Here is a 25,403-nt window from a genome sequence, read left to right as displayed (position 1 = left end):
TGGAAAGTGGGAGAAAGTATTCACATCAAAGAAGGCATTTTTATTACATTGGATTACGCAAGACTTTGGCCAGCCTCCTTAGCTTCATCTGTTTAAGGGTTCATTTTCGCTTGTTTGGCACAAGTCCCAGTAGAGGCCTTCAGAATTGTGGTTAGCAACATGAATGAATTACAAACTGTGGACCAGCTCTTCAGTTCGCAGAGCTGGCTTACTGCCAAAAAGACAGTGCCTTATATGGGGTCAGGGCAAAGCTGTGATTCGTTGAGCCCTGCATTGTATAGAAAACATACTTGTGATGCCTGTTTGCTTTCTTTTAAAATAAAAACAAAACAAAACAGAAAAAGCAGCAGGCTTCCAAGTCTATCAAAATAGGAAGTAACAAAATAGTGTGCGGGTTTTACTAATGACAGAGTTAAGCAATGGAGATATGGCTCTGTGTAGTTAAAATACTAAAGGTAGAAGCTGAACCTTTTGACCTCCTTAGGCAGCCTGTGAGGTAAGAGACTGAAGCATTTGTTAGACATCTGTTGTCTCCCTGCCCTTATTTTCTAAACGCTTTAATAAGATTAAATAACTTGTCATATGTTCACATGGTTACCAGGCCACTGGTTTTGGTATCAAATAGATACTTTGAAATTAAATCATAAATAGTTAACTTTGTGCCAGTCTCAGTGCTCCCTCTCTCTTTTGAGTTAATGTAACTTTTCAGAAACTGGAATGTTGAAATGGTAAAACAAGAATGAAATTTGCACTTTAGAAAGTCAGGAAGTTCTACTTACATTCTTACGTTGGAGAAAATAGTTGTTGCTAGGTCTATTAGGAAGAAAAGTATTCAGATATTTTATACAGTAATTAATTTGTCTTTGTAATTCTTTTCATTTAGGCAAATACCCTATCTGGATCGTCTCTTAATCAGGCATCATCTCATATGTATGGCAATAGATTAAATTCAACTTCATCAATGGCAGCTCTTATAGCTCAGTCTGAAAACAATCAAACAGGTAAGGTCTCAAGAATTTTTAATCTCTAAAATTCTGTTCCCCTCCACCAAACTGATTTTCATCCCCCATCAGGCTAATTTCATTTGAAAAATCTAAAGATGTGGTTAATAAATAAAATCTAAAGGGGAGGATTGTGTGTGTGTGTACCCTTCCCCTTTTAAATGAAAAGAATTACATTTGGAAGTAAATAGTATGCTGTGCTGCAAAATCTGTGCCTTTTTTTTTTTTTTTTAACTGTCTGAAATGTAAATGTTTAAGCAGAGCCATCAGCAGGCAGGAATGCTAGTGTCTCCTGTGACTTTTGTGATTGATGTGTTCAGTGCTCAGTTCTGTGCAATGAAAGTAGTATAACACTGGGCTTTCTGTGAATAGCCTCAATCTTTATTTGCATAATTCATGAAATTGCATTACACAAACTTGGTTAAAAAAAATCCTGTTAGAGAATCTCTACAGTGTTTAGTAATCCTGTGAATTTTTACCAGTTGACATTTTGTAGCATTTGCCTCTTGTACTGTTTTAATGAGCCACTGGATTTGTTTTGTTTCTTTCCACCCTTAAGGATTTGTTGACATGTCCAAGTAGTCATGCCTGTTTGGGGGAAGGGAATGGGTTTAGCAGTTCACCAAGAATGGATCAGTCATGTCTTTACCCTTCAAGGGTCAAAGGTTACCTGACTCAGAATAAGGGGAGGATGACCTTGGAAGAGGCCAGATAGGGTGATTTTATAAGGAACTCACTGTAGGGGAAATACAAATTATTTTTCAAGCCGAGATATTGGATGTCACCTCAGGAATATCTTTAAAAATTAATTTCTTTTTGCATACAGAATTCTGTATTCCTACTTGTCTTTGTCCATTTGGTTATTTAGTGTTATGTGTAATGATCCATGTAACTAACATATATATATAACTTTAGTTTTGGTGCATGGCTCTATGTAATACATACGTTTTTTATGACTTGTCTTGGAATGTGAAGTGTTAAAATATACAAAGCATAAGGATTTGCTGTGATAAGCATACAGATTAGCTGTCCACAGCTGTGATTCATTACTTTAACCGTAGAAATTAAAAGTGGCTGAGGGGAGGGTACTGCAAATGGAAACCACGCTTCTGTGCTGTAAAATTGAAAGGAATGAAAGAATGAACATAATCCATGGCCTTCTCCACCCACAAAAAAAAACGTGTAGGGACAACGCCTTACATGCCACAGTTCAGCAATTCTAAACTAGCAACATACTAGATCTTCTACTTTTGTAGTAACTGCAAAGATAGTGGTAAAGGTTTTATGTATGTTTTAGGAAAAATCAGGGCCAGGGCTTAAAACCTCTCATCTAGTGAGAGTCACTTTATCAGCTGTGAAATATTTACACTGCAGATCAAGATCTTGGAGACAATAGCCGTAGCCTTGCTGGCAGAGGAAGCTCACCCAGAGGAAGTCTCTCACCAAGGTAAGCATTATTTGCACTGCAAAGTATCAGCAAAGGAAACATTTTGAGATTTGGAAACTTCTTTATCTCATATCAGCAGAGCTTACATTTGTGAGGCTATAAAATCATTCTGTAGATAAGAGGCATGTCTGGACAGTTAAGAAGAGTGATTCTAAATTAATTTGAATATTAAACATGTGGTTAGATTTCTAAGCTTTATAAAAGACATACGCTTTTCTTGGATCTCTAATCAGTTTGAGCTCTCTTGTATATTTAGCTGCAGGTACTATTAATGTGTTTAACTTGGATAATTCTTTTTGGGTTATAAAATAGTCTTAAGATGTCTTAAAGCTGCAGACTCCAGGCTTTCAACTTTGGCTCCAGTTTTAGCGCTGTTGTGGGCTATGTACTTAACCCTTTAGTCTCCAGTTCCTAATTCAGTAAATGAAGTTCTTATGACTTGTCTCTAAAATCCCTCTAAAATTGTTCAAAATTGTTTGAAACAAAGTACAGCAAATATATTATACTTATTCTGTGAAATTACCTTGGATATTATATGAGAGTTCAGATATCATTTATAATATTAATATATATGTTAGATTATTCTTGCTAACAGGACATGTTTTTATTATTTAATAGGCTGTATTTTTATTAATTTTATTCCACTCTCAGCTTCTATACTGTTTTCTAGTTGTGTTCTCTCTGTTCTCTAATTTTGTAAACTCCACCTGAAGTGTGGTATTAGATTGGGTGAAAATGGAGCAGGTGGAAGAAGAAACCCACTTAAAGAATATCTTTTCAACTGTGGAAGTTTACAAATTCTATTTAAAAATTTTATGTAGTGACTACCATGAATATATATAAGCAGTGTTGCTTATATTATTTGGGGGAATGTCTGCTAAGGAGCATTTTTAATCTTAGATTCATCCAATAACCTCTAATGTAGCTATTTTCTAGAGGTGCATCAGTAGTTCCTTTTTTCCTGTATGATCCTTGGTTGAAATAAAGGTTGTATTGTTTTTCCCAGTTGAACTCTTCAGAAATTAAATATTATTCTTTTGAAACTAGGAATCTGAAGTACACAGTTAAAACATCATCAGACCAATCTGTAATTTATGCTGTGCTACTTCTGTACTGTGTTTTATTCTTTTTTTCCCCAAAGGAGAAAGTTAATGGATTTTTTTGCTTGTATGTTTAGTGGAAGAAGCATGTCTGTGTTCTCCTTTTAAATTTAAAATATCATACAGGCAACCCTAGAAATTAGTTAAGATTCCTTAGTGCTATCTTGCATTGTGTATAGTATTTTGTGTTTCGTTAGCTAAATAGGATTTAACACCAAAAAAGGGCACTATATTACTTTTAGCACATATTTCTGAGTGTATATTATTCTTTAAAAATCAGCCTGGAATAAAATAGCCTAAAGTATCCTGGCAATAATGTACTATTTGGGAAGGGACAGGCAGCTGTATGTATAGCACTCAATGGTTACATGTGGAAGGAATAAAAGGACTCATTTGTTTAACTTCTTATTTGAAGGGATTTTTGTGGAGACGCGTGTTAGGGCTGCAGCAGAATACTAGCAGGCTGTGAGAGGCCCTGAGCTGTTGCCCAGTTCTGTCACTCACTAGCAGTGTGTCTTTGGACAAGTCACTAAAGCCCCATCTTGTTTCCTCAAATAGAAATAGAGCCAGTAAGGCAGGTTTTGACTTCTCACTAGGTTGGTGTGAAGATAATTATATGGAAATACTTTGGAAACTCTATAGCCCTAATTCATTATCTAATTATAGAATAGGCCGGAGACCAGAAATGGGCACATTTACGTATTTAAAACAAAAACTGAATGAGAGAACATTACATGTTCATGTTAATATAAGTGACTTTTGTTTTGGAATATTTAAGTTCTTATCATTTGAAGTATAGATCTGAGAGATATTAGCAAAAATTCATTTTAACTGTACAGTGTGAATCTTTCTAATCCTGTCTTTCTCCCTTTTGTTTTATAAAGTTGCATCAAGTTCTTTTATTGCCAATTTCAGAAATTATTAGTAGTGTATTTATATTTTCTAGTGTTTTTTACTTATCCTGTATGCCAGCTATTCCCCCTTGGTTTTTACCATTTGGGGAGGAAGGATGGTAATTACTAATTTTAGGGTAGATTATGGTTTTATCATTTTAGCCTAGATAACCTGGTGTTAGAAAACTTTTACAGGAGAAGAGTCAGCATAAGGTGAGAAATGTGAATATACTTACCTTAGAGGGTCCTCCTCCTGTTTAACCTGAGGATTAATGTTTCCAACAGGTCCCCTGTAAGCAACTTACAGATCCGCTATGACCAACCAGGCAACAGCAGTTTGGAAAACCTGCCCCCAGTAGCAGCCAGCATAGAGCAGCTTCTGGAGAGGCAGTGGAGTGAAGGACAGCAGTTTTTATTAGAACAGGGCACTCCTAGTGACAGTAAGTATTCTCTTCTTGTCCTTAAAGGAAGAGCAGTAGATGGATGGATGGATAGATGAACATTCAGGTGGACAGATGTAGAAGTCACACTTTGTCAAGAATAGCATTGAAATTATGATGTATAATATGGTGAGAAAGTGTAATGTAGTGGCTTAATAGAACAGAGGCTACAGTTTACCCCTTGGACTCGAATTCTGTTTTTACCTGTTATTAAAACAGTGTGATCTTGGGCAAGTGTGTTAATGTCAATATGCTGTAGTTTTCCATTTATAGGATGAGAATCATAATGTACCTATATCACAGTATTGTTTTGAGGGTTAGATGACTTAAAAGATAAAATGAACATTGCTGGCTTGTAGAATTCACTGGTTCTTATTACTTTTTATAATTATTAATATGAAAATATTAGTACTTTGTTTCTACATTCTACTTTGTTCTAATCAGTTAAATTTCACTAAAAATATGAGCTGTAGCTTCTTTTAGCTGAATTGTTTGAATAAAACTTGCTCACCACTGCAGAATTTATTTTTTTTAAATGTGTATAGTCAAGGCCAACTCTCTTGATTTTATAATTTGGATGAGAAAGAATAAGTACTAAGTTACATATACATTATACATATACTATATATTATATTATTTACTTGCTAAATTATGTAGTGTCTATTATATATACGTATTTAGTATCTTTACAATTTTAAGTGTCTATCTTACTTAAATATAGTGTTTTATTTTTTTTTTCTAATAATTTGAGGGGGTATAAGCTTTTACTTCTTTATTTTTTAAAACAAAACAAAATATTTTGCTTATCATTAGACAGGTGCTGTAAATGTGGTATTTTTATGAATGGCGCTCTTGACAAGAAATGCTAATTGTGAGGAAATTCATGCCAGGATAATCCTTTAAACATGATAGCTGGAGGACAGGTTTAGCTTAGTCTTATTGCATCTCATTTGGGTACACTAAGGGATCTGTGTGGGATCTTGAAGAGGAGGGATAAAAGTTAAATCCTTGGGAAATGACCGTATGTGTCTGTACCAGTAGAATTGTGTCTTTTGAAGGCCCTGAGGGCATGTTAAACAAATACAACTTTTTAATACATAGAACTTTAAAGTGTCCATCATCATGGCATCTCTGCTGTCCGTTGAGAGGTCCGAGCTGTGGCAGGGATGGAAAAAGTATTTGAGATGGTGAAACAGGACAGCCTGTGTGCAGAGGACATGCCTTTCCTGGGAGCCAGGAGTAGGGCTTTGGTGCGCGTACACTGCTCCCTGCTGGGCGTGTGTGGATCCGCAGGCTGAGCCGCTGGGCTTCCTCATCCAGTGTCCTCCGGTGACTTGCTTAGTTTAACCAAACAACAAAAAATGCTTGTGCTCTTTATTTGTGTCGAAGGACATTGTTGTGTGTGATTCTTTGACCTTTAAAAAATGATTTTAATGAAAAATCATGGCGGGCACTTTGAATTTTTAATTAGGCTTTTATTTTGATGAAAATCAAATGTTCCTGTGATTTTTATTTGAGAATGGAAGTTACCTGAACTAGGTTTGGGTTTTTTGTTAGTGGCAACAAAGTTTCTACACAGTACATCTTGGAACAATATCCCTTTATGCTTATATAGGTAGAAATATATTATTATATATTTGTATCTGCATAAATTTAGAAATAGAACCTAGTCACTTAGAAATGCTTTACAGAATTTCTACTTTTCTGTTTTATTTCTAAAGTTACTGACACAAGTCCATAAAGTACCTGGTCCTGTGTGTGAAATTGTCTTTATTCAAATCTCTGCTAGTTTTAGGGATGCTGAAGTCATTACATCAACTTCAAGTAGAAAATCGAAGATTAGAGGAACAGATTAAAAACTTGACTGCCAAAAAGGAACGCCTTCAATTATTGAATGCACAGCTCTCAGTGCCTTTTCCAACAATAACAGCAAACCCCAGCCCATCTCATCAAATGCATGCATTTCCAGCACAGAATGGTAAGTGTAAATTTATTGTGGATCTAAGGAAAGTAGGATGAACTTTTCATTACCTTTTTCATAATAAGTGAATAATAAGTGGTCACCAGTTATATGAAGATGTAGAAAAGGAATAACAGGTTATTTTAGAGGAGCATAAAGAATCCTGTTCAATGTTCAACTTGAATTTGCTCTAACATCTTTAGTACAGAATTTAATGATAAAATTTAAGTATATGATGATATCTATTGATTTAAAGCCATGGTATTCAATAGAGATACAGATTTTTTTCATTCAGATTGGTCTTAAGAATAGCAAGGCTTAAAATTTAAGTGTTTCTAATGTGGGCTTCAGACTAAGCTTTTAGACAAACCTTTAATCTTACATGTAATGTAATTCAACAGGTAAATAAGCTTCTTTTTGTCTTTTTTCTTTTCTAGCTCCTACTACTGATTCCTTGAACAGCAGTAAGAGCCCTCATCTAGGAAACAGCTTTTTACCTGATAATTCTCTTCCTGTATTAAATCAGGTAATTTCGGTATGGTTAATTTCATTTGTGTGTTTTACTTACAAACAACAGTATATTACGTTAAATGGTTTAAAATAATTTTAAACTGTTTTTTTGCTGTGTTGTTTACAACTTGGTTCCTATTCTTTCTTATGTTAGGACTTAACCTCCAGCGGACAAAGCACCAGCAGCTCATCGGCTCTTTCTACTCCACCTCCTGCCGGGCAGAGTCCAGCTCAGCAGGGCTCAGGCGTTAGCGGAGTTCAGCAGGTCAATGGTGTGACAGTGGGGGCACTGGCTAGTGGAATGCCGACTGTAACATCCACCATTCCTGCCGTGCCTGGAGTGGGTGGAATAATTGGAGCTTTGCCAGGTAACCAACTGGCAATTAATGGCATTGTAGGAGCTTTAAATGGGGTTATTCAGACCCCTGTCACAATATCCCAGAACCCTACCCCCCTCACCCACACAACTGTACCACCTAATGCAACACATCCAATGCCAGCTACACTGACTAACAGGTAAGAAACTTACTTAAGTATCTTTGGCAGTTTTTAGAGCAACATGGTACCAAGCTATCCATGCTTTAGTTAGGGATGTTTTGATGTGTCCCTTGTAGATGTGCTCTAAGAAAGTAAAATCCACAAGCTAAATATATTATACCAGGAGCCATTTATTTTTGACACTTTAGTAATTCAGATTAAATACAAAGTTAAATCACTTTGAGAAGCAAAGCATAAGCATTAAATATATTCTGTACTGAAAATTTCAGTCTTGATCTGTAATGTCTGTTTTAAATGCTATTTTTCTTAACCTCATGTATCAAAAATTCTGGAGCAAAGTAATATTGTAATGAAGATCACATATGAATGTTGGTTTCTTAAAATTCAGCTATGTAATTTTGTTAGCTTTGTAATCAAAGATTTTGATATAAGATGAAGGTCAAATATTTATCTTGAATTTCCAGGGAGTGAGACTTGCTGTTTCATTGTGCTGGAATTTCATTTGAATGGCAAAGCCATGTTGTTATTGCACATACTTTTGAGGAATAAATCATTTTAAATGGATTTGTAGTGGATAGTAGTAAACTGTTTCTTCTGGCTGTCTTTTCGTTGGTGCTTAATTTTACTGACAGTTGGGACCATAAAAAAAGTTTAAGTAAAATCAGTTAGTAGTATGTTTGGATTCTTTCTTTGTTTTACTATGTGGGTTAAATTATCCCTGAATGATTGAAAATAAAGTATTACATGTGCATATAAATTTTTATTCCATTGAACAATTTAGTACCTGCTTGGTTTACAATAAAAAGGGAACCAAAACATTTATTGACAATGTGAATTCTTGGTTACCTGTATATGTGCAGAGAGAGAGAAGAAATTTTTACATCGTTGTTTTTCAAAAAGTGTTATGGTTAAAAACTTGACTTGTTAACTTATTAAACATCAAATTGAGAAGTTCTTTCATTTTACATTTAAAAAAAAGAGGTTTACAGTAGAAAGTAAGAATTTTCATCATTTTTCAGTGCCTCAGGACTAGGATTACTTTCTGACCAGCAAAGACAAATATTTCTTCATCAACAGCAATTCCAGCAGTTGTTAAATTCGCAACAGCTCACACCAGTAAGTTCTTCCTTTTGATAATATTTGATCTTTATTAGGAGCAAGTGATCAAAGTTATAATAAGTATTCAGTGTGTAGGTATAGATTACCCACTTTGTGAAGTGACATGGTCTAGTCTATGATACCTGCAGTGATGTTAATTGTATGGATTCATCGACAGGTATTAGAACATTATTGCGCTGCTCTGGTAGACTCTGGTGAACAAGACTTGTCTTTTCATGTAGCTTTATTCTGATAGGGGAGATGGACATTAGATACATATTTTTTGGTAGTGATGAGTACTGGAAAGAAAAATGAAGCAGGATAAGGGAATAGAGGACAGTCGGGGGAGAGCCATGGTAGATAGGATGGTCCAGCCACTGAGCAGATGACTTTTGAGCAAAGATCTGAATAAAAGGTGAAGGAGCATGACTTTCTGACACAGAGGTAGAAGAGAATGTGCATTCAGGGTCGAGGGACTAGGGCACCTGTGCTGCATGACTGGGCTAGCGTGGAGGAGAGCAGGCAGGTGTGGGCTGCAAGGTCATGGGCTGCTTTGTTTGGCTGTCCATGGTATGGGGTTTAGATTTATCCTAAGTGTGATGGAAAGCCATTGGTGATTTAAAAAAACAAAAAACCTTTTTTTTGTGGAAATAAACATTCAGGTGTACCAGTGGTAGAAAGTATGGTATACCAATTGCCTAGCTTTTATAATTATCCCCATTTAAAAGTCTTTTTTCATATATCCTCATTTTTCCTTTCAGGATTTTGAAGAATTAAGTGTAGGGTTTTGAACACAATAGTGACATGACAATAATTTACATTTTAAAACATTAGTTTAGCTGCTGAATGGAGAATAGTGTGTGTGTGTTGGGGGGAGCAGGGCTCTGGGGGTGGTCCAGGTGCTGCTGATTTATGAGAGCAAGATAAACATGGTGAAACTGTCTAGAATTGTGTATTTTGAAGATAGAGTCAATAAGACTGGTTTGTTGGACATTAACTTGGATGGTGACTCTTACTGAGATTTGGAAGATTAGGAGGAACACCATGTTTTGGCAAGAGAACAGGAGTTCTGTTATGGACCTGCTGATGTGAGATGTCTGTTTAGATGTTCAGGTGACACAGATTAAGCAGTTAGATGAGTCTGGAGTCCAAGGAAAGTATGAGGTTGGAAATAGGAGCTTGGAGTCATTGCTGCATATGTGATGTTGAGATTCACATGACTTGCTGAGGGCAGTAGGGAAGGAAGACTGATGTCTGAGGACTGGGCTCTGGGCATCCTGAAAGAGGAGAGTAATCCAGTCAAGGGTCTTGAGGAGAGAATGAGGGGAGAGTTAGAACAGAGTGATGGCCTAGAGTCCATGCAAAGAAACTTTTCAAGATAGGGAGGACTCAGCTGAGTAAAATACTCTGGTGAGACAAGTAAGAACTGCCCGTTGAAACTAGGTGTCTAGAACTCTTTGAGAATGTGATTTTGGTGAGAAGTGAAAAGCTTCATTGAGTGATTCAAAAGAAAACAGGAAACACAAATGGGGTACAGGCCACTTGAGATATTTTACTGTGAAGAGCAGAGAAGTGAAAGAGTAGTTAGCATTAGGAAGACGTCTAAGGGCATCTTTCTATTCATTTTGAAAATGACAACATGTGTATGTTTTTTTTAATTAATTAATCTTTGGCAGCACTGGGTCTTCGTTGGCCTGTGTGGACTCTAGTTGCCTCGAACAAGGGATCCTCTAGTTGTGGTATGGAAGCTTCTCAGTGCGGTGGCCTCTCTTGTTGTAGAGCACAGGCTCTAGGTGCAGAGGCTTCAGTACTTGTGGTGCATGGGCTTAGTTGCCCCGTGGCATGTGATATCTTCCTGGACCAGAGCTGGAACTCATGTCTCCTACGCTGGCAGGCCAATTCTTATCACTGGACGGCCAGTGAAGCCCTCTATGTATGTTGATGGGTAATATTCTGGTGCAGAGAGAGGAGGGGTAAGGCCAGGGCAGCAGAGCACTTCAGGAGGGAGCAGCTTCACCTGGTAAGAGGGAGGTGCAGAAGCTGTAAGTGGGTTTTATGATAGGAAGTTGATGAAGCCCACTTCTGATGTTTTTAGTTTTCAAATGGGGATTATAAGTAAAGTCATCAGCTGATGGAGATAGGGAAATTGTGGTCAGAGGAGAGAAAAGGTGTGGAGCAGATATCTTGGAGGAGGGGTGAGAGAACTAAGGTGCCTTATGTACCGGCTGTGTCTTGCACACCTCACTGAGCTAGACTAGGAGCACACTCCTTTAATTAACTCAAGATTTCAGCCTTTGTAATTTCTTTCTAAAATACACCCACCAACTTTCTTCCGTTAGTCAAAAATATATTGAAAATGTCTATTTTACAATTCTGGATCATTGTCACTGTTCTTAAAGTGGTATGAGGATAGATTACATATAAATTCTTAAATGCTTACACTAAAATGTGGTCTTGTTTCCTTATCTCTTGCCACATCTTATTATGAAGTACTGAAATTTCAATTTATTTGGGGTTCTTCCTGTTAATTAAGATTTTACTCTAATAGTCACATGTAAGTGTCTTGTTTCTGGAATGTGGTTGATTAAGAAATTTTTAGCACAAATCGTTGCCCAGAGTCCATGAAGACTGAGTGGATTAGACTTGATATTTTCTTTTGCCAGCCAAGGCTGTGGGATGAGGTTTGTTCATTGATAAGCATTGAACTTCTTGTAGGCAGAAGTGGTCCTCTGTGGCACCTCCCTTCTCCCACTTTAAGAACAAACTCTTGCTGGACCCTCCTCCATGTACTGCCCACGCTCAGCCCAGTCCATTCCCACCTGGCATCTCCCCTGGTAATGGCGTCTGTCCCCGAAAACTCTCTCTTCCCCTTGCTTCCAGGATCTTGGTTTTCTTCCTACCTAATTGGTTCTTCCTTTTTACCTTCCTTTCCTGGGTGCTCCTCTTTCTCTTAGTCCCTCTCACTTCAGAGGGTCCTAGAATTCGGGATCTCCTCCAGCCAAGTGGCTCTAAAGACTGTCTGTGCCAACACCAACTTCTCCAGACCAGGCCTCTCTTTGGAATTGGAAGCTCTCATATCCACTGCTTCCTTGGTGCTGCCTCTTGGCTCTCTTAACAGATGGTGCAGGCATACCGTGGCCACACTGAACTGCTGGCCTGCCACACGGTGCCCCCACCGCAGCTGATGCACCTCCGTCCTTCCAGCTGCTTCAGCCAAAAATCCCTGCCGTTTTTACTTCACCCCTCTCTTTTGACACCTCACGTTGAATCCATCAAGAAATGCCCGGTCAGGTTGTGACACTCCTCTGCTTCTTCTGCCTTCCGACAGTACTCTGAGAAGAGCCAGTGTTCTCGGCCACACTGCAGGCCCTCGTCCTTCTCCAGCCTCTGTCTTGCTCACTCCACTCCCAGCTCCAGTCTCCTCACTTGTCCTGGGTCATGCTGGCTACACCCACAGGGCCCCTCAGCACTGGCTAGCATTCTCTGTGCCTAGAAACATTTGCCCTCCTCCTTCTCCAGCCTCTGTCTTGCTCACTCCACTCCCAACTCCAGTCTCCTCACTTGTCCTGGGTCATGCTGGCTACACCCACAGGGCCCCTCAGCACTGGCTAGCATTCTCTGTGCCTAGAACCATTTGCCCTCCTCCTCACCCTACGCAGTCCACATAGAGAATTCCCTCATCTCCTTGCATCTGTTACCAAGTGAGGGCCCCCTGAAACCGCCCCCCCCCAATAGTCTCTCTCACACTACTGTTTAGCTTGACCCTTGGCAGGAATCACATCCTAACACTTCTCCCCAGAACAGTGCCTGACAAATCACAGTAAGCATTCAGGAATGCTGGAAGGCATGGTATGATAACCACATCAGGAGAGCACTCTTTCTGTCAGCATGAATGAGAACTTTAAAAGTTAAGAAGTTGGTGCAACAGTAATTGCGGTTTTGTTGAACTTTACTGTTTGATATTGGAATACATTCTTAAGTGTGGTTATGTTATATATACATCATTTTAATGAGTATTTCTCGCTTTATGGTTTTTTTTTTTTGCTAATGACTTATTACTTGCTATTTATTTTATATTTATTTTAGACTATGGAAATGATGTTAGACAAAAAGCAAATTCAAGCAGTTTTCTTATTCGAGTTCAGAATGGGTCGTAAAGCAGTGGAAACAACTCACAATGTCAACAACACATTTGGCCCAGGAACTGCTAACAAATGTACAGTGCAGTGGTGGTTCAAAAAGTTTTTCAAAGGAGATGAGAGCCTTGAAGATGAGGAACATAGCAGTCAGCCATCAGAAGTTGACAACAACCAATTGAGAGTCAACATCGAGGCTGATCCTCTTAAAACTAAACGAGAATTTGCCGAAGAACTCGGTGTCAACCATTCTATGGTTGTTCAGCATTTGAAGCAAATTGGAAAGGTGAAAAAACTCCATAAGTGGGTGCCTCATGAGCTGACTGAAAATCTAAAAAATCGTCGTTTTGAAGTGTCATCTTCTCTTATTCTACGCAGCAACAACAAACCATTTCTTGATCTGATTTTGATGTGCAATGAAAAGTGGATTGTATACGACAATCAGCAATGACCAGCTCAGAGGTTAGACAAAGAAGAAGCTCCAAAGCACTTCCCAAAGCCAAACTTGCACCAAAAAAAGGTCATGGTCACTGTTTGGTGGTCTGCTGCTGGTCTGATCCATTACAGCTTTCTGAATCCCAGTGAAATCATTACATCTGAGAAGTATGCTCAGCAAATCGATGAGATGCACCGAAAACTGTAACACCTGCAGCCGGCAGTGGTCAACAGAAGGGGCCCAGTTCTTCACAACAACGCCCGACTGCACATTCACACAACCAGTGCTTCAGAAGTTGAACAAATTGGGCTACGAAGTTTTGCCTCATCCACTGTATTCACCTGACCTTCTTTAAGCATCTTGACGACTTCTTGCAAGGAAAATGCTTCCACGACCAGCAGGAGGCAGAGAATGCTTTCCAAGAGTTCATCGAATCCCAAAGCGTGGATTTTTATGCTACAGGAATAAGCACGTTTATTTCTCGTTGACAAAAACGTGTTAATTGTAATGGTTCCTATTTTGATTAATAAAGATGTATTTGAGCCTAGTTATAATTATTTAAAATACGTGATCTGAAACTGCAATTACGTTTGCACCCACCTTTTAAAATAACTTTTAAAGTTCTCAGAATAAGAGCATAATAACTCTTTAAGTTCCCAGAATTACAGGAGGGATTTCTAAAACCAAACACAGATCACCGTGGCTTCTCTAAGTTGCCATTTTCCTTGATTCTCATGTACAACCTCATTTGAATAGGGGTTCTTTTGCTTGTTCCACTTTGAAAATAAAACCATTCGCTGATACTGACATTTACAGTAGATGGTTATTTTCTAGTGCAGTGTGTTTTTCCAGATGAGACTCTTGTTGTGTTTCTTAGTAGTATGACTTTGACATCACTTCAGTACCTAGTATCAGAGTAAAGAAGAAAAGAGACAAGGCAGGCTGTCCTGCTGGCTTGTCTGGGCTGGGAACTCACCCCTCCCACGTGTTCTTGCTTAAGGAGCAGCACCAGGCACTTCTATACCAGCTGGTGCAACAGCACCACCAGCAGCAGCAGCAGCACCACCAGCCTGATCTCCAGCAGCTGCAGATCCCGGGACCCACGCAGATACCCATCAACAACCTGCTTGCAGGCACGCAGGCGCCTCCACTTCACCCAGCCACCACCAACCCGTTCCTCACCATCCATGGTGATAATGCAAGTCAGAAGGTAACAGTAAGTATCTGTGTTTTGTTACAGCTAGTGAAATCACAGAGCCAATTTTAGTGATTAGAGATGACTGTCCGGCCCTCCCCTTCTTCCCTTCCTCCCTCTTTCCTTCTCTCTCTTTTAAAATATATTATCCCCCAGATAATTTCTTCTTAAAACCAGTTGTTTCAGCAGCTGGATATTGTAAACACAAAGGACCTAAGCCAATTTATATATCCCCTAAGTATATCAGTTTGAATTTGCACATAAGGTTGGAAGGCTGTTTTGTAATTCAGCAGTTTTTCAAAATGAAAATGTTTTGGTATAGTAAGTGATATGGGACAGTCCAATCAAAAGATAAGTAGTTGGTATTTTGAGAATCTTTGTTTAAGTGATTTGTTTAACTATAGAAATACTCTAGATAATTTAGGATTATTTTTATTGTTTTGCTCAGATGTGCTAAAACTGAATTATACTTACAGTAAAATTAATATATAAACTTTAGGGCAATCTAGTTATTCTACTGAATAGAAAGTAAATCATAATCACAATTGTAATGAAATTTAAATTTTTAATCTTATGTAAATGATAGCAGAACAATGGGTGCAGGAACAGTATCCTTATGTGTACAGTGCACACATTTTAAGGCTGTTTCTTTCTATTAATTCTCCCCTTCAATCAGGTCTACTTTACTGGAGTATAAATGTTTCCCCTAAATTCCAGTTGAGGGCAGAACCCTGTTAGAGGAAGGATATTGGGATATAGAATGGAGACTGGACACCAGGAAAAGGAAGAAGGGAAAGAATGAGGTGGGAGACTTGGCAAAAACGGTGTTCAAAGTCACAATGTTTGCTCTTTCCCATTACTTTGAAACCTTGCTCTTTACTGTGCTTTTAGTTTTCAGAAGCTTTAGTTTGTATTCAGTAACAAGAATTAGTTCAAAATAAAGTATACTGGTTTTCATTACCTCTTCAATGCTTTTTGTTTACCCTACTGTTCCTCTGACTTCTTGATTGTGAATACTGTCATTATCATTATCACAAACCTAGTTTTGCAGACATGGAAATTTCATTGATTCTGTACTGATTTAGATTTTTTTTTTTAACCATTTTTTGCTCTAAAGTTTTTTCTTGTGTTAAAATCAAAAAGGTTATACAATATGAAATGTATTTTACAAGGCTGGGAAGTAATATGAGTATCCTGCTGTGTGACAGGTGTCTTTATTAGAGACAGTAGTATATATGGTTCCAGTCTTTAAACTATTAAAAAACCTGTTTTTTAAAATAGGGAGATTCAAAGAGGTTAAAGTTCAAAGGACAGATAGCATGTATGTGGGATCAGAACCCATGACTTCCTTATTTGTTCATTTTCCACACGACTGTGTTACTACTACCGTGGAAAAGTCCGTTTTGGAGGGATGATTTCTACTTTTCATTCCTTATTAGTCCTGCCTCAGAGGAGTACTTCTGTCTTTGTGTACTGCTGAATTTAATATAAAGCAACTAAATGTTTACCAGTATTTTCATGTCCTTACATTATGCTGAAAAGTAGCCATGCTGACTTGTAGAAAAAAGGAATAACCATATATACTACCTTTTATCTCAGTTACAATTTCAGTTAAGAGGAGATTGTTTCAAGTGTGGGCCAAAAATTTCTTTAGCTAATACACTTGATTTTGTTTGTTTTAACCTCAGAGACTTAGTGATAAAAGTGGGCCTGTTGCTCAAGAGAAAAGTTGACACTTGAGAAAAAAACATCTAGAAATGGCCTATCCTGCTGTCCTGGCACTTCATCTGGCTGCTGTTGCAGTCCTTTTACTACACCTATGAAGAAATGCAACAAGAAACCAGCTGCACGACAAAGGATTAATTGCCACAAGAGCATTCTTGTAAGGCTTTGGTTGATGTTGCTTTGTTGCACTGAAATGAAATTCCCATATCCCCTACCCCTCTCCCAGATTTTTTTGAACTTTGAAAGAAAATTTAATGGCTAACTTTGGTCAGTGAAATAATTTACATGGCAATGAGTTTATCAACCTAAGAGAAATTTAATATAGTTGGTACACAACTAATTTTGATTATAAATTGCAGAGATGACTAGGAAAACTAAAGACTTGTTCCATTTATAAACCATTTGATTTTATTGTACCAGTTGGAACATGAAATATGATCTTTTGTTTGGGTTACAGTACATTTGCTCTGTGAGTCAAACCTTAGAACAAATTTCAAGGAACTGTTTAATTTCTTCTTCTAGAGTTTTATTGGTTAAATATTACAAATAAATAGGTCATCCACTGGGACTTGGCAATCTTTGTTATAAAAATTTCCTTTCTAATGGGATTTGGCCAATTTTGGTAATCAAGTTAGGATGGTAAATGTCTGCTTCTGCTAAAGGTAATTTTCTTTTGCTAAATGCTTTTTCTTTAGTGTTAAGACCTACTCATATTTTGAAGAAACCTCGAGTTAAGTGAGCTCTAAGGCTGCTGGGGAAACCAGCTCAATTCAAAATGAAAGAGGGGCCACTCTGGAAACTGCTGGTAGGGTTTGGCCTGAATCAAGTGCCTGTTAGTACCTGCCTTGTGCTGAAGTGGCTCTGGTCAGCTGAGTAGCAACAGCAGCCTTCCCCATGGTTCTGCCTTTATTGAGAACTTTCTATGCCACTGTAGATAGCTCAGGCGAAGCTATTACCTGGGTATTTATCCACTAATGAGTCACAAGAAAAATGTGTGGATTTGGTAAGAATTTTCTTTTTTTCTTTAGACAACTTCTCGTTGTTAACAATGATTTCAAACAGACAAAACAAGACCAAAAAAAAAAAAAACAAACACCACCACAGCAGTTCCTGAAACAAGTGAAATCTATGTTACACCCCTTCCACGTTGGGTAGCCCCATTCCTGGGGTAACAGTGTAGCAGAGTATATAAATTAAACAATTGGGGATGTAATCACTGAACTGTTCTTGAATGTGTGAATTATTAGTGGAAAAAAGACCCAGATATAATTAGACCTCCACTGTGTACTTAGCTGGAAGAACATGTTAATTCTGCAATATGTCTCTTGGTTAAACATTGCACAGTTCTTACCTCATTTCTGTAAATAAGGTTTTGTGAATCTGTTTTGTATTGTGAAAAATTCATAAGATAACATTGATATTTTGATTTGTAATATTTCTAATTGGTAGATTTAATTGAAAAGTAAGATTAATTTATTTTTATATGTTCAGGGGAATTTTAAAGAAAGTCAAATCTTTTGTAGATAATTAAAAAAAAATCGGTGTGGTTTATTTTACTTATTTAACCCACTGGTTGTTATTCTGTAACAATTTGTATAAATGGTAAATTTTGAATGTGTTGTTATTTTACTTAGATGTAAAATTCCACATGTATTAAAGAAAATGTACAAAGTTTTTGTTAATAAAATTTAATGTTTATAACTGCCATTTTCCCCAGTTTTATTAAGATATAATTGACATCAGCATGGTACAAGTTTACAGCATAAAAATTTGACTTACATATATTGTGAAATAATTACCATAGTAAGTGTAGTTAAACATCCATCTCATACAGATACCAAAAAAAGAGAACAGCAAAAAGTTTTTTTCCTTGTGATGAAAACTCTTAGAATTCACTCTCTTTAACTACTTCTCTATATATCATGTTAACTATAGTCATCATGTTGTACATTACAGCCCTAATATTTATTTATCTTGTAACTGGAAATTTGAACTTTTTGACCACTTTTGTCCAATTCCCTCTCCCTCACCCCACCTCTTTTCTGTGAGTTAGATTTTGTTCTTTAAATAAGATTCCACATATGAGATTGTACAGTATTTTGTCTTTGTTTGACTAAATTCACTTAGCAAAATGTCTTCAAGGTCCATCCATGTTGTCACGATAGCAGGGTTTACTTCCTTTTTATGGCTGAATAATACTCCATCACACATGCACACGCACATGTACATAACACAGCAACTTCATCCATTAATGGGCATTTAGATTATTTCCATGTCTTGGCTAATATGAATAATGCTGCTATGAACATATAAGGGTATAGATATCTCTTCAACATAAGTGTTTTTGTTTCCCTTGGATGTGTTCCCAGAAGTGAGATTGCTGGATCAGATGGTAGCTTGATAATAGCCATCTAACAGGCATGAGGTGATAACTCATTGTGGTTTTGATTTGCATATTCCTAATGATTTAGTGATGTTGAAGAACTTTTCAAATGACTTCTATATATCTGTTGGCCATTTGTAGGTCTTCTTTGGAAAAATGTCTGTTCTTTGCCCATTTTAAAATTGGATTTTTTTTTTTCCCTATGGAGTTGTATGAGTTCTTTGTATATTTTGGCTACATTAATCCCTTATCAGATACATGATTTACAGATACTTTTCCCCATTCTGTAGGTTGTCTTTTCAGTTTGTTGTTATAGCTTCTTGATGGATTGACCCCTTTTTCATTATATAATGACCTTCTTTGTCTCTCTTTAGTTTAAAATCTGTTCTGATATATAAGAATAGCAACCTCTTCCTGCTTTTTGGTTACTTCTGCTTGAAATGTCTTTTTCCATCCCTTCACTCTCAGTTAATTGTCTCAAAGACTAAAGCAGGTCTCTTGTAGGCAGCAGCATATTGTTGTATCATTTTTTAAAAAATCCATTCAGCCATTCTTTTATTTTTATTGGGGAATTTAATCTATTTTTGTTTACAGTCGTTATTGGTAGATACGGGCTTAGACTATGGCCACTTTGTTGACTGTTTTCTGGCTGTTTTGTAGACCCTTTGTTCCTTTTTCTTTTTCCTGCTGTCTTATTCTGTGTTTTGAGGTTTTTGGGGATCAGTATGCTTTGACTTCTCCATCATTTTCTTTTTGGTGTAATTACTACAGATTTTTCTCACGTGGTTACGTGAAAATTATAACACACCCTATTTTAAGCTAATAACTAAACTTACACAGCTTAAGTCCTGAGCGTCACACTTTTACTTCTCCCTTCACATTTTACTGATGTTACAGTTTACGTAGTTTTCATATTGTGTACCCAGTAACAGATTTTTATAGTTATGGTTCTTTTTACTGTTTGTTTTTTAACTTTGAGTTGTAAGAGAATTATGTGCCACCATACTGTATTACAAAATCTACTTTTGAATGTGTGTTTATAATTACCAGTGAATTTCATGCTACCTTCCTTTGTTTTTATGATGTTAGTTAGCATCCTTTTACTTCCACTCAACTCCCTTTAGCTTTTCTTGTAAAGCATGTCTCCTGGTGATGGGCTCCCTCAACTTCTGCTTGTTCAGGAAAATCTTTATCCTTCCTTCATTTCTAAAGGACACTTTGGCCCCATACAGACTTCTTGGTTGACGGTTTTTTACTTTCAGTATTTGGAATGTATCTCCCATCTTTCCTGGCCTGAAGTTTCTTTTGGGAAATCTGCTGATAGTATTAAAAATGAGGTTTCCCTTGTATGTAACTTCTCTCTTTGACAAAAATTATTTGTCTTTGACTTTTGATATTTATAATGTGTCTCGGTGTAGCCCTATTTAGGTTCAACCTATTTGGGGTCTTTTGGACCTCATGGATCTGTTCATACCTCTCCCCAGGTTTGGGAGTTTTTAGCATTATTGCTTTGAATATGCTTCCTGTCCCTTTCACTTTCTCCTGAAATTTCCATAATGCAGATGTGGGTTCTTTGATTGTGTCCCATAAGGCTTTCTTCGGTTTTTCACTTTTTCCCTTGTGTTCCTCTAGGTAATTTCAAATGTCCTGTCTTCTAGGTCGGGATGATTCTTTCTCCTGCATCTTCATCTTTTTAAAGCTGTTGAATCCTTCGATCGTATTTTTCAGCTCTAGGATTTTTGTTTTTAATGGTTTCTATTTGTTGAACTTCTCATTTTGTTCACGAATTATTTTCCTAATTTTGTTTATAGTTTTGTGTTCTTGTAGTTCCCTTAAGAGGATTATTCTGAATTCTTTGACAGTTCATAGATCTCCATTACTTTAGTGTCAGTTATTAGTTTACTTTGGTGATGTCATGTTTATGTGTATTTTTGTGAGTAAATGGGCTTCTCTTCCAGGTTTTACAGGTTTGTCTTGGGAGAGACAGCTTTTCACCAGTCAGCTCTGTTGAGGTTTCTGGATGTGTCTACTGGTAATGCTTGTGGGCAGGTGGGGTCTGCTATATTAGGGTCTGTTTTGGGGCAAGGCCCCTGCCCAGAGCCCTGAAAGGTGGGAGGGCAGGAGTGGTGTTGCTGCTGAGAGGTCTTGGATAGGAATTCTGGCTTGTTTCCCTGCCCTAGTAAGGCTGTAGGATGGGCTTTGCTGTTGCCTAGGGCCTCTGGTCAGGCTTATCCGGCTTTTGAGACTGGGTACTATACACAGTAGTAAGCAGAACTCCGAGTTTGCTTCCCTCCCTGGCGGGCACCGTTGTTTAGGCCTCCTAATTAAGCCAGACGGCACTGAACTCGCTGGTAAGACAGAGAAGCACGGGCCGTGCACTAAATGCCACTGTAAGCATGGCTCTGGGATGGGCTGCCCGATGTGCTCCTGTTAGGCTCCCTGGGTGAGCGCTTGCATTTAGCAGTGGGTGGGGGTACAAATTGGTTCCCTGCCCAGGCAGAGTGGGAGAACTAGCTCCAAGACGGTAGGGCTCTTGTGTTCTTGACTTAAGCCCACCCGTGTCTCAAGTTCCCTGGCTGAACAGGGTCACTGGATGTGTTCAGCAGAGCTCGGCTTGCCCAACTAGGTTCCAGGGTTGCTGGGCTGTGCCAGCTTCCCTGCGTTCTTTTCACGCTCTTTGGGCAGGTGGGCCGGGGAGCCTCTCTCAGCAGTGGGCGGGGCGTGAATGAAGGTCTGCTGGCTTCCCGGCATCCTCTCTGGTGGGCGGGCTCTGAGTGAGCTCCGGCCTGAGCGGCGGGAAACTCACTCCAGTGCCGGCGTCAGGCTCCCTGCCCTTCATCACTGGTGAGATTCGCCGCCGAGAGCGACTGCTCCCTGGAGTCTGCAGGTAGGACTTCAGTTTTGCCGAGGCTGTTAGCCCCGGTGCCGTCTCCGCCACAGCGGACGAGGCATTGAGGCCCTCAGATTCCCCTGCTGCTGAGGAGGTGGAGCTGGAGTAGGCGTTCCTGTGAAGCATCCCATGGTGCTGGATATCCACCTAGGGACCCTCGGAGGCTCAGGGTGCCTCTGGGTGGCGCTGTGCTGGCCCTGAGGCAGGGGCTGCACTTTGTTACTCAATTTACTAATTAAGGCCAGTAGTGTGGACGGAGCTTCAGCCTCAACCCCTTCCCGCCAGGTCTAGGGTTTTTTAGGGGCGTCCTTTTGTGAGGCCAGTGAGGTCAGAAGGCCTTGTGTCACCTGCTTGTTGACGTCCGTCTTCTTTGGAGAAGATAGAGCTCCTGGTGCCCTTGGTGTCGGTTGGTTCCAGGAGCCTCTGGGTGCTTCGTGCTCTGTTGTCGGTGCGGTTGCATCTTGGGGTTGTTGAAACTCAGGAGTAGACTCCATGCAGCGTGGAGAGCAAACCAGCCTGCAGCCTGCTGTTAGGTGAGACAGAGCGCCCCTCAAACCACCGGTGCAGAGAGGAGGCAATGACCACAGTGGAGAAGACAGGAAGGCACATCAGTAAAGCTGTATTCGTACTTGGTAAAAAGTGAGTTTTTTTTTTTTTAAACACAGTTAGCTTTAACCAGAGGCATTTAAGTTAAAGAGAAAGTCATGGTTGCGAGCTCTCAGTGAGCATCAGAATCACCTGTGGTCCTTGCGGATGGTCAGCCTTTATCCCAGACTTACAGAACCACAGTATACTGATCTGTGTAGAGTATGCTGGTCTGTGTAATTGGGTCCTGGTTGTTAAGTGTTGAATGACCAAGGAAAACCGGTTAGACTTTTCACTTTATTAAGGAGCACATTTTAGGTTTCTGGTACACAATTGGAAAATAATTATCAGATTCTGGAAAGTCTTGTCTCTCCCAAGACTGAAGACAGGAGCTCATTGGCAACCTCCTTGGTTTTCACTCTGAGTCATTGACTCTAAACGAAACATCACTGGCCACGCACCTTTTTTTTTTTTGTATAAGAAATGAAATATATACTTCATTTATATACTTACACTTTCATTTATATACTTATATATACGTGTAGTTTTTTGTCTTGGTGTGATTCTCCTTGCTTTAGTCACTTTTCTAACTTACCTGAGGTTCTGGGAGCCTAATTCCACCCCCGCCAATGGCATGCACCTGGCTGCTGCTCCCTGCTTCCCTGTTGTTGAGTTTCATTCTGGGAAGTTTCTGAGCACCTGCTGCTTATTGCCCATCACAGACCCTTGGGAAAGGGTGCTCTGCTTGGACACGGGGTTCTGTGGGCTGGTTCCCATCGAGACTTCTGTGCAGGTGTGCTCGCTCATGGGGTCAAGAGCAGGCATTGGGCATGAGTGCCCAGAAAACAAGTCTCCATGCTGTTTTCTTAAGCTCTCTGTCAGCCAGTCAGAAGACGAGATAACCACTGACTCAGGATGCTCCCCAAGGCAGTGCAGAGCCCTTGGCATTGTAGGCAGAAGTGCCTTACAACTAAATGGAACTCTGCTTTTAAAAGTAGGGGATGGACTTGTGTTTCGAATGTGAAAACTCTTCAATGAGACAAATACCATTAACCATAAATTTACTCAGTGAAAATGAAATATACATTGATGATGCCAAGTTTTGCTATACATTAAAGTAGGCTTTTCCAAATGAAATAGTTGTGAACTTTAGCAAACATTGGGAAGCCATTAGATTTTTCAAGTAATTTTACCTTGTTAGGAATTCATGCCAACTGTACTCCACTTACAGTCCCATCCCTCACCTTATTATTGGCATCAAAGGAAATGTCTCCTTCTTACTGATAAGTGAATGTTGACAATCCTGTAAGTTCAATAAGGACTTCTGTGATTTGTGAGCTGTCTTTGGTTACAGTTCAGGCTTGGCAAGTTTGTGCTTGGAGGCAGAGCCTCTGGTGCCAGGACAGCCTTGAGGCTGTGGCCCCTCTCTGACCCCAGACCCCTGGCTGCTCTGGGCCTGGCGCCCCGCAAGGACGCAGAACTGGGGAAGAGACAAACTGCCAGTGTTCCCTAGCGTGTACATCCACCTCCAGGTGCTGGTAAGTAACACTGTTAGGTGTTAGGGTTAATACATTTTTTAAGTGACAAGTTATCATGACCGCTTTTCAAACAATTGCAAGACTTGGCTTTGCATTAATTCCCAGGCAGCAGCTGGGACATCTCCCACTCGCCCTTCCCCAGTGGGCGCCGGCGAGGACGCCCCCCCCGCCCCGAGACCTCTGAGCGCAGGGCCTTGGAATTTGTCACTCTCTCCTTAGCAGCCCGACGGCACCAAAAAACTGTCCTGATGTTACGGACCAGAGTTCTTGGCTTCCTTAATCATTAGAAATTGATCAGAGGCCAGACAGGAAATACAGGTGAGGCTTTACTGGGGCCCCTCTGTAGGAGGGTGGGGGAGGGACAAACAACAGGTTCCCTTGCTCCCTCACTGAGGCGGCGTGAGCTTGTTTCTCACATGGGGTGAGACTAGGGGTATGTCCAGGGGTCAGGCTAGAGGGGTGATTTACATGGTTTGCCAACCCCTTAAATGGTGGTGTGTGCAGGGGACATGGATAATACTCTTCTTTTGCTTCAGGCACCCTGTTTTTGTTCCTGGTTCTTCAAAAGTGGCAGTTGGGTTTTTTGGTCTCTTTGTATCTTTGGGGTCCAGAATTTGTCCTAACTGCTCATGCACACACTCATTTTTAGTCCCATACACTTTCTTTATATTTTGTTGCTGGAGGAGAGGTGTGTCCAGGTGGAAACATTGCAGCAAAGGGTCCCAGGCCTGTCTCCCTGGGACTGGAAACTGTTTTGAAGGTTCCTTTGAAATCATGTGGAGGGTGGGGAAGAAAGGCATGTTTGGGTCCCTTGGGGGGTGACCCCCTGAATAGAATGGGCAAGAAAGAGCAGGGTGTTTCCACCAAGCAGAGGCTTTTAGGGGCAAGGAATGAACAGACTCCATCCCGGTTCCGGACTGAAGATGCCTGTCTCAGTTCTGTTGGAGGTCTTATAACCTCTGGTTTCCAGGGAGGGAACCCAGAGGGGCGGAGAGGACGGTGCTCCGGGACTCGGGGCACAGGAAGGCTGTCCCCGTCGGGCCAGTGCAGACGGTGTGGGTGACAGCTGCGAGGAGGGAGCGCTGGAGGCAGGCCTTTGGGGTCCGCGAGATTCAATAAGGCAGGTGGGAGATGAAGCCCCTGCACAGGATCTGAGGAGGAGCCTGGAAGGCTCCCTGTTTTCTTGAATTTACACCCATTTCATTCTGTAAAAACTTGAAGCTGCAGAAAATTGAAAGGTGACACTGCTGGTCATCAGGACTGAAGATCCAACTTGAAATCAGCTCTTGGTGAAAACGCCTCCTGGATCCAGTAGTTACCAAAGGTGTGTGGTGACGTGACTGGAAGAAGTTTGGGTGGCGTGAGGGGCAGCTGACAGGATGGGTCATGCGGCCAGGCAGCAGAGGCCCGAGACGCAAGAAGGCACCTTGCGGTTGGCGGCTGTGAACGCGTTCCGGCTGTGCCAGTCCTTCTGAAGTTTACAGCAAGACATTCACTTTTTTGCTGATGGAGTTAATTTGGTTTTCCTCAAATTGTGATTGATGCATCTGCTGTTTCTCACTTGGCTC

General features: G+C 39.8%; 1 protein-coding gene and 1 long non-coding RNA gene across 49 annotated transcripts in view; both read left to right on the top strand.

Annotated features, from left to right (window-relative positions):
• Positions 1–18,144, top strand: part of MLLT10 (MLLT10 histone lysine methyltransferase DOT1L cofactor) — a 208,072-nt gene extending 189,928 nt beyond the window's left edge. For 19 of the 48 annotated variants that reach the window (XM_086334527.1, XM_086334522.1, XM_086334517.1 and 16 more), the window contains 9 exons: positions 884–1,001; positions 2,376–2,448; positions 4,727–4,881; positions 6,671–6,859; positions 7,279–7,367; positions 7,506–7,867; positions 8,869–8,965; positions 14,520–14,735; positions 16,403–18,144. In XM_086334527.1, the coding sequence (XP_086190653.1) occupies positions 884–1,001; positions 2,376–2,448; positions 4,727–4,881; positions 6,671–6,859; positions 7,279–7,367; positions 7,506–7,867; positions 8,869–8,965; positions 14,520–14,735; positions 16,403–16,447 (1,344 nt within the window). In that variant the 3' untranslated portion in view covers positions 16,448–18,144. Of the gene's footprint in view, positions 1–883; positions 1,002–2,375; positions 2,449–4,726; positions 4,882–6,670; positions 6,860–7,278; positions 7,368–7,505; positions 7,868–8,868; positions 8,966–13,033; positions 14,736–15,390; positions 15,518–16,402 lie in introns of all 48 variants that reach the window. The other 29 variants (XM_086334514.1, XM_086334508.1, XM_086334532.1 and 26 more) reach the window with 11 other exon arrangements.
• Positions 18,145–21,557: 3,413 nt separating this feature from the next.
• LOC147361084 (uncharacterized) lies at positions 21,558–25,159 on the top strand. Its single transcript, XR_015139745.1, has 3 exons — positions 21,558–21,709; positions 24,055–24,153; positions 25,057–25,159. It is a non-coding gene; the product is annotated as an uncharacterized LOC147361084 (long non-coding RNA).
• The last annotated feature ends 244 nt before the right edge of the window (positions 25,160–25,403 follow it).

The sequence above is a fragment of the Bos grunniens genome, chromosome 13, assembly GCF_055505025.1.
Source record: "Bos grunniens cultivar Pamir isolate PY7600 chromosome 13, Bosgru_T2T1.0, whole genome shotgun sequence".
Classification (NCBI taxonomy): domain Eukaryota; kingdom Metazoa; phylum Chordata; class Mammalia; order Artiodactyla; family Bovidae; genus Bos; species Bos grunniens.
Note: the sequence above shows the minus strand (reverse complement) of the source record. Positions and strands in the feature narration are given on the sequence as shown.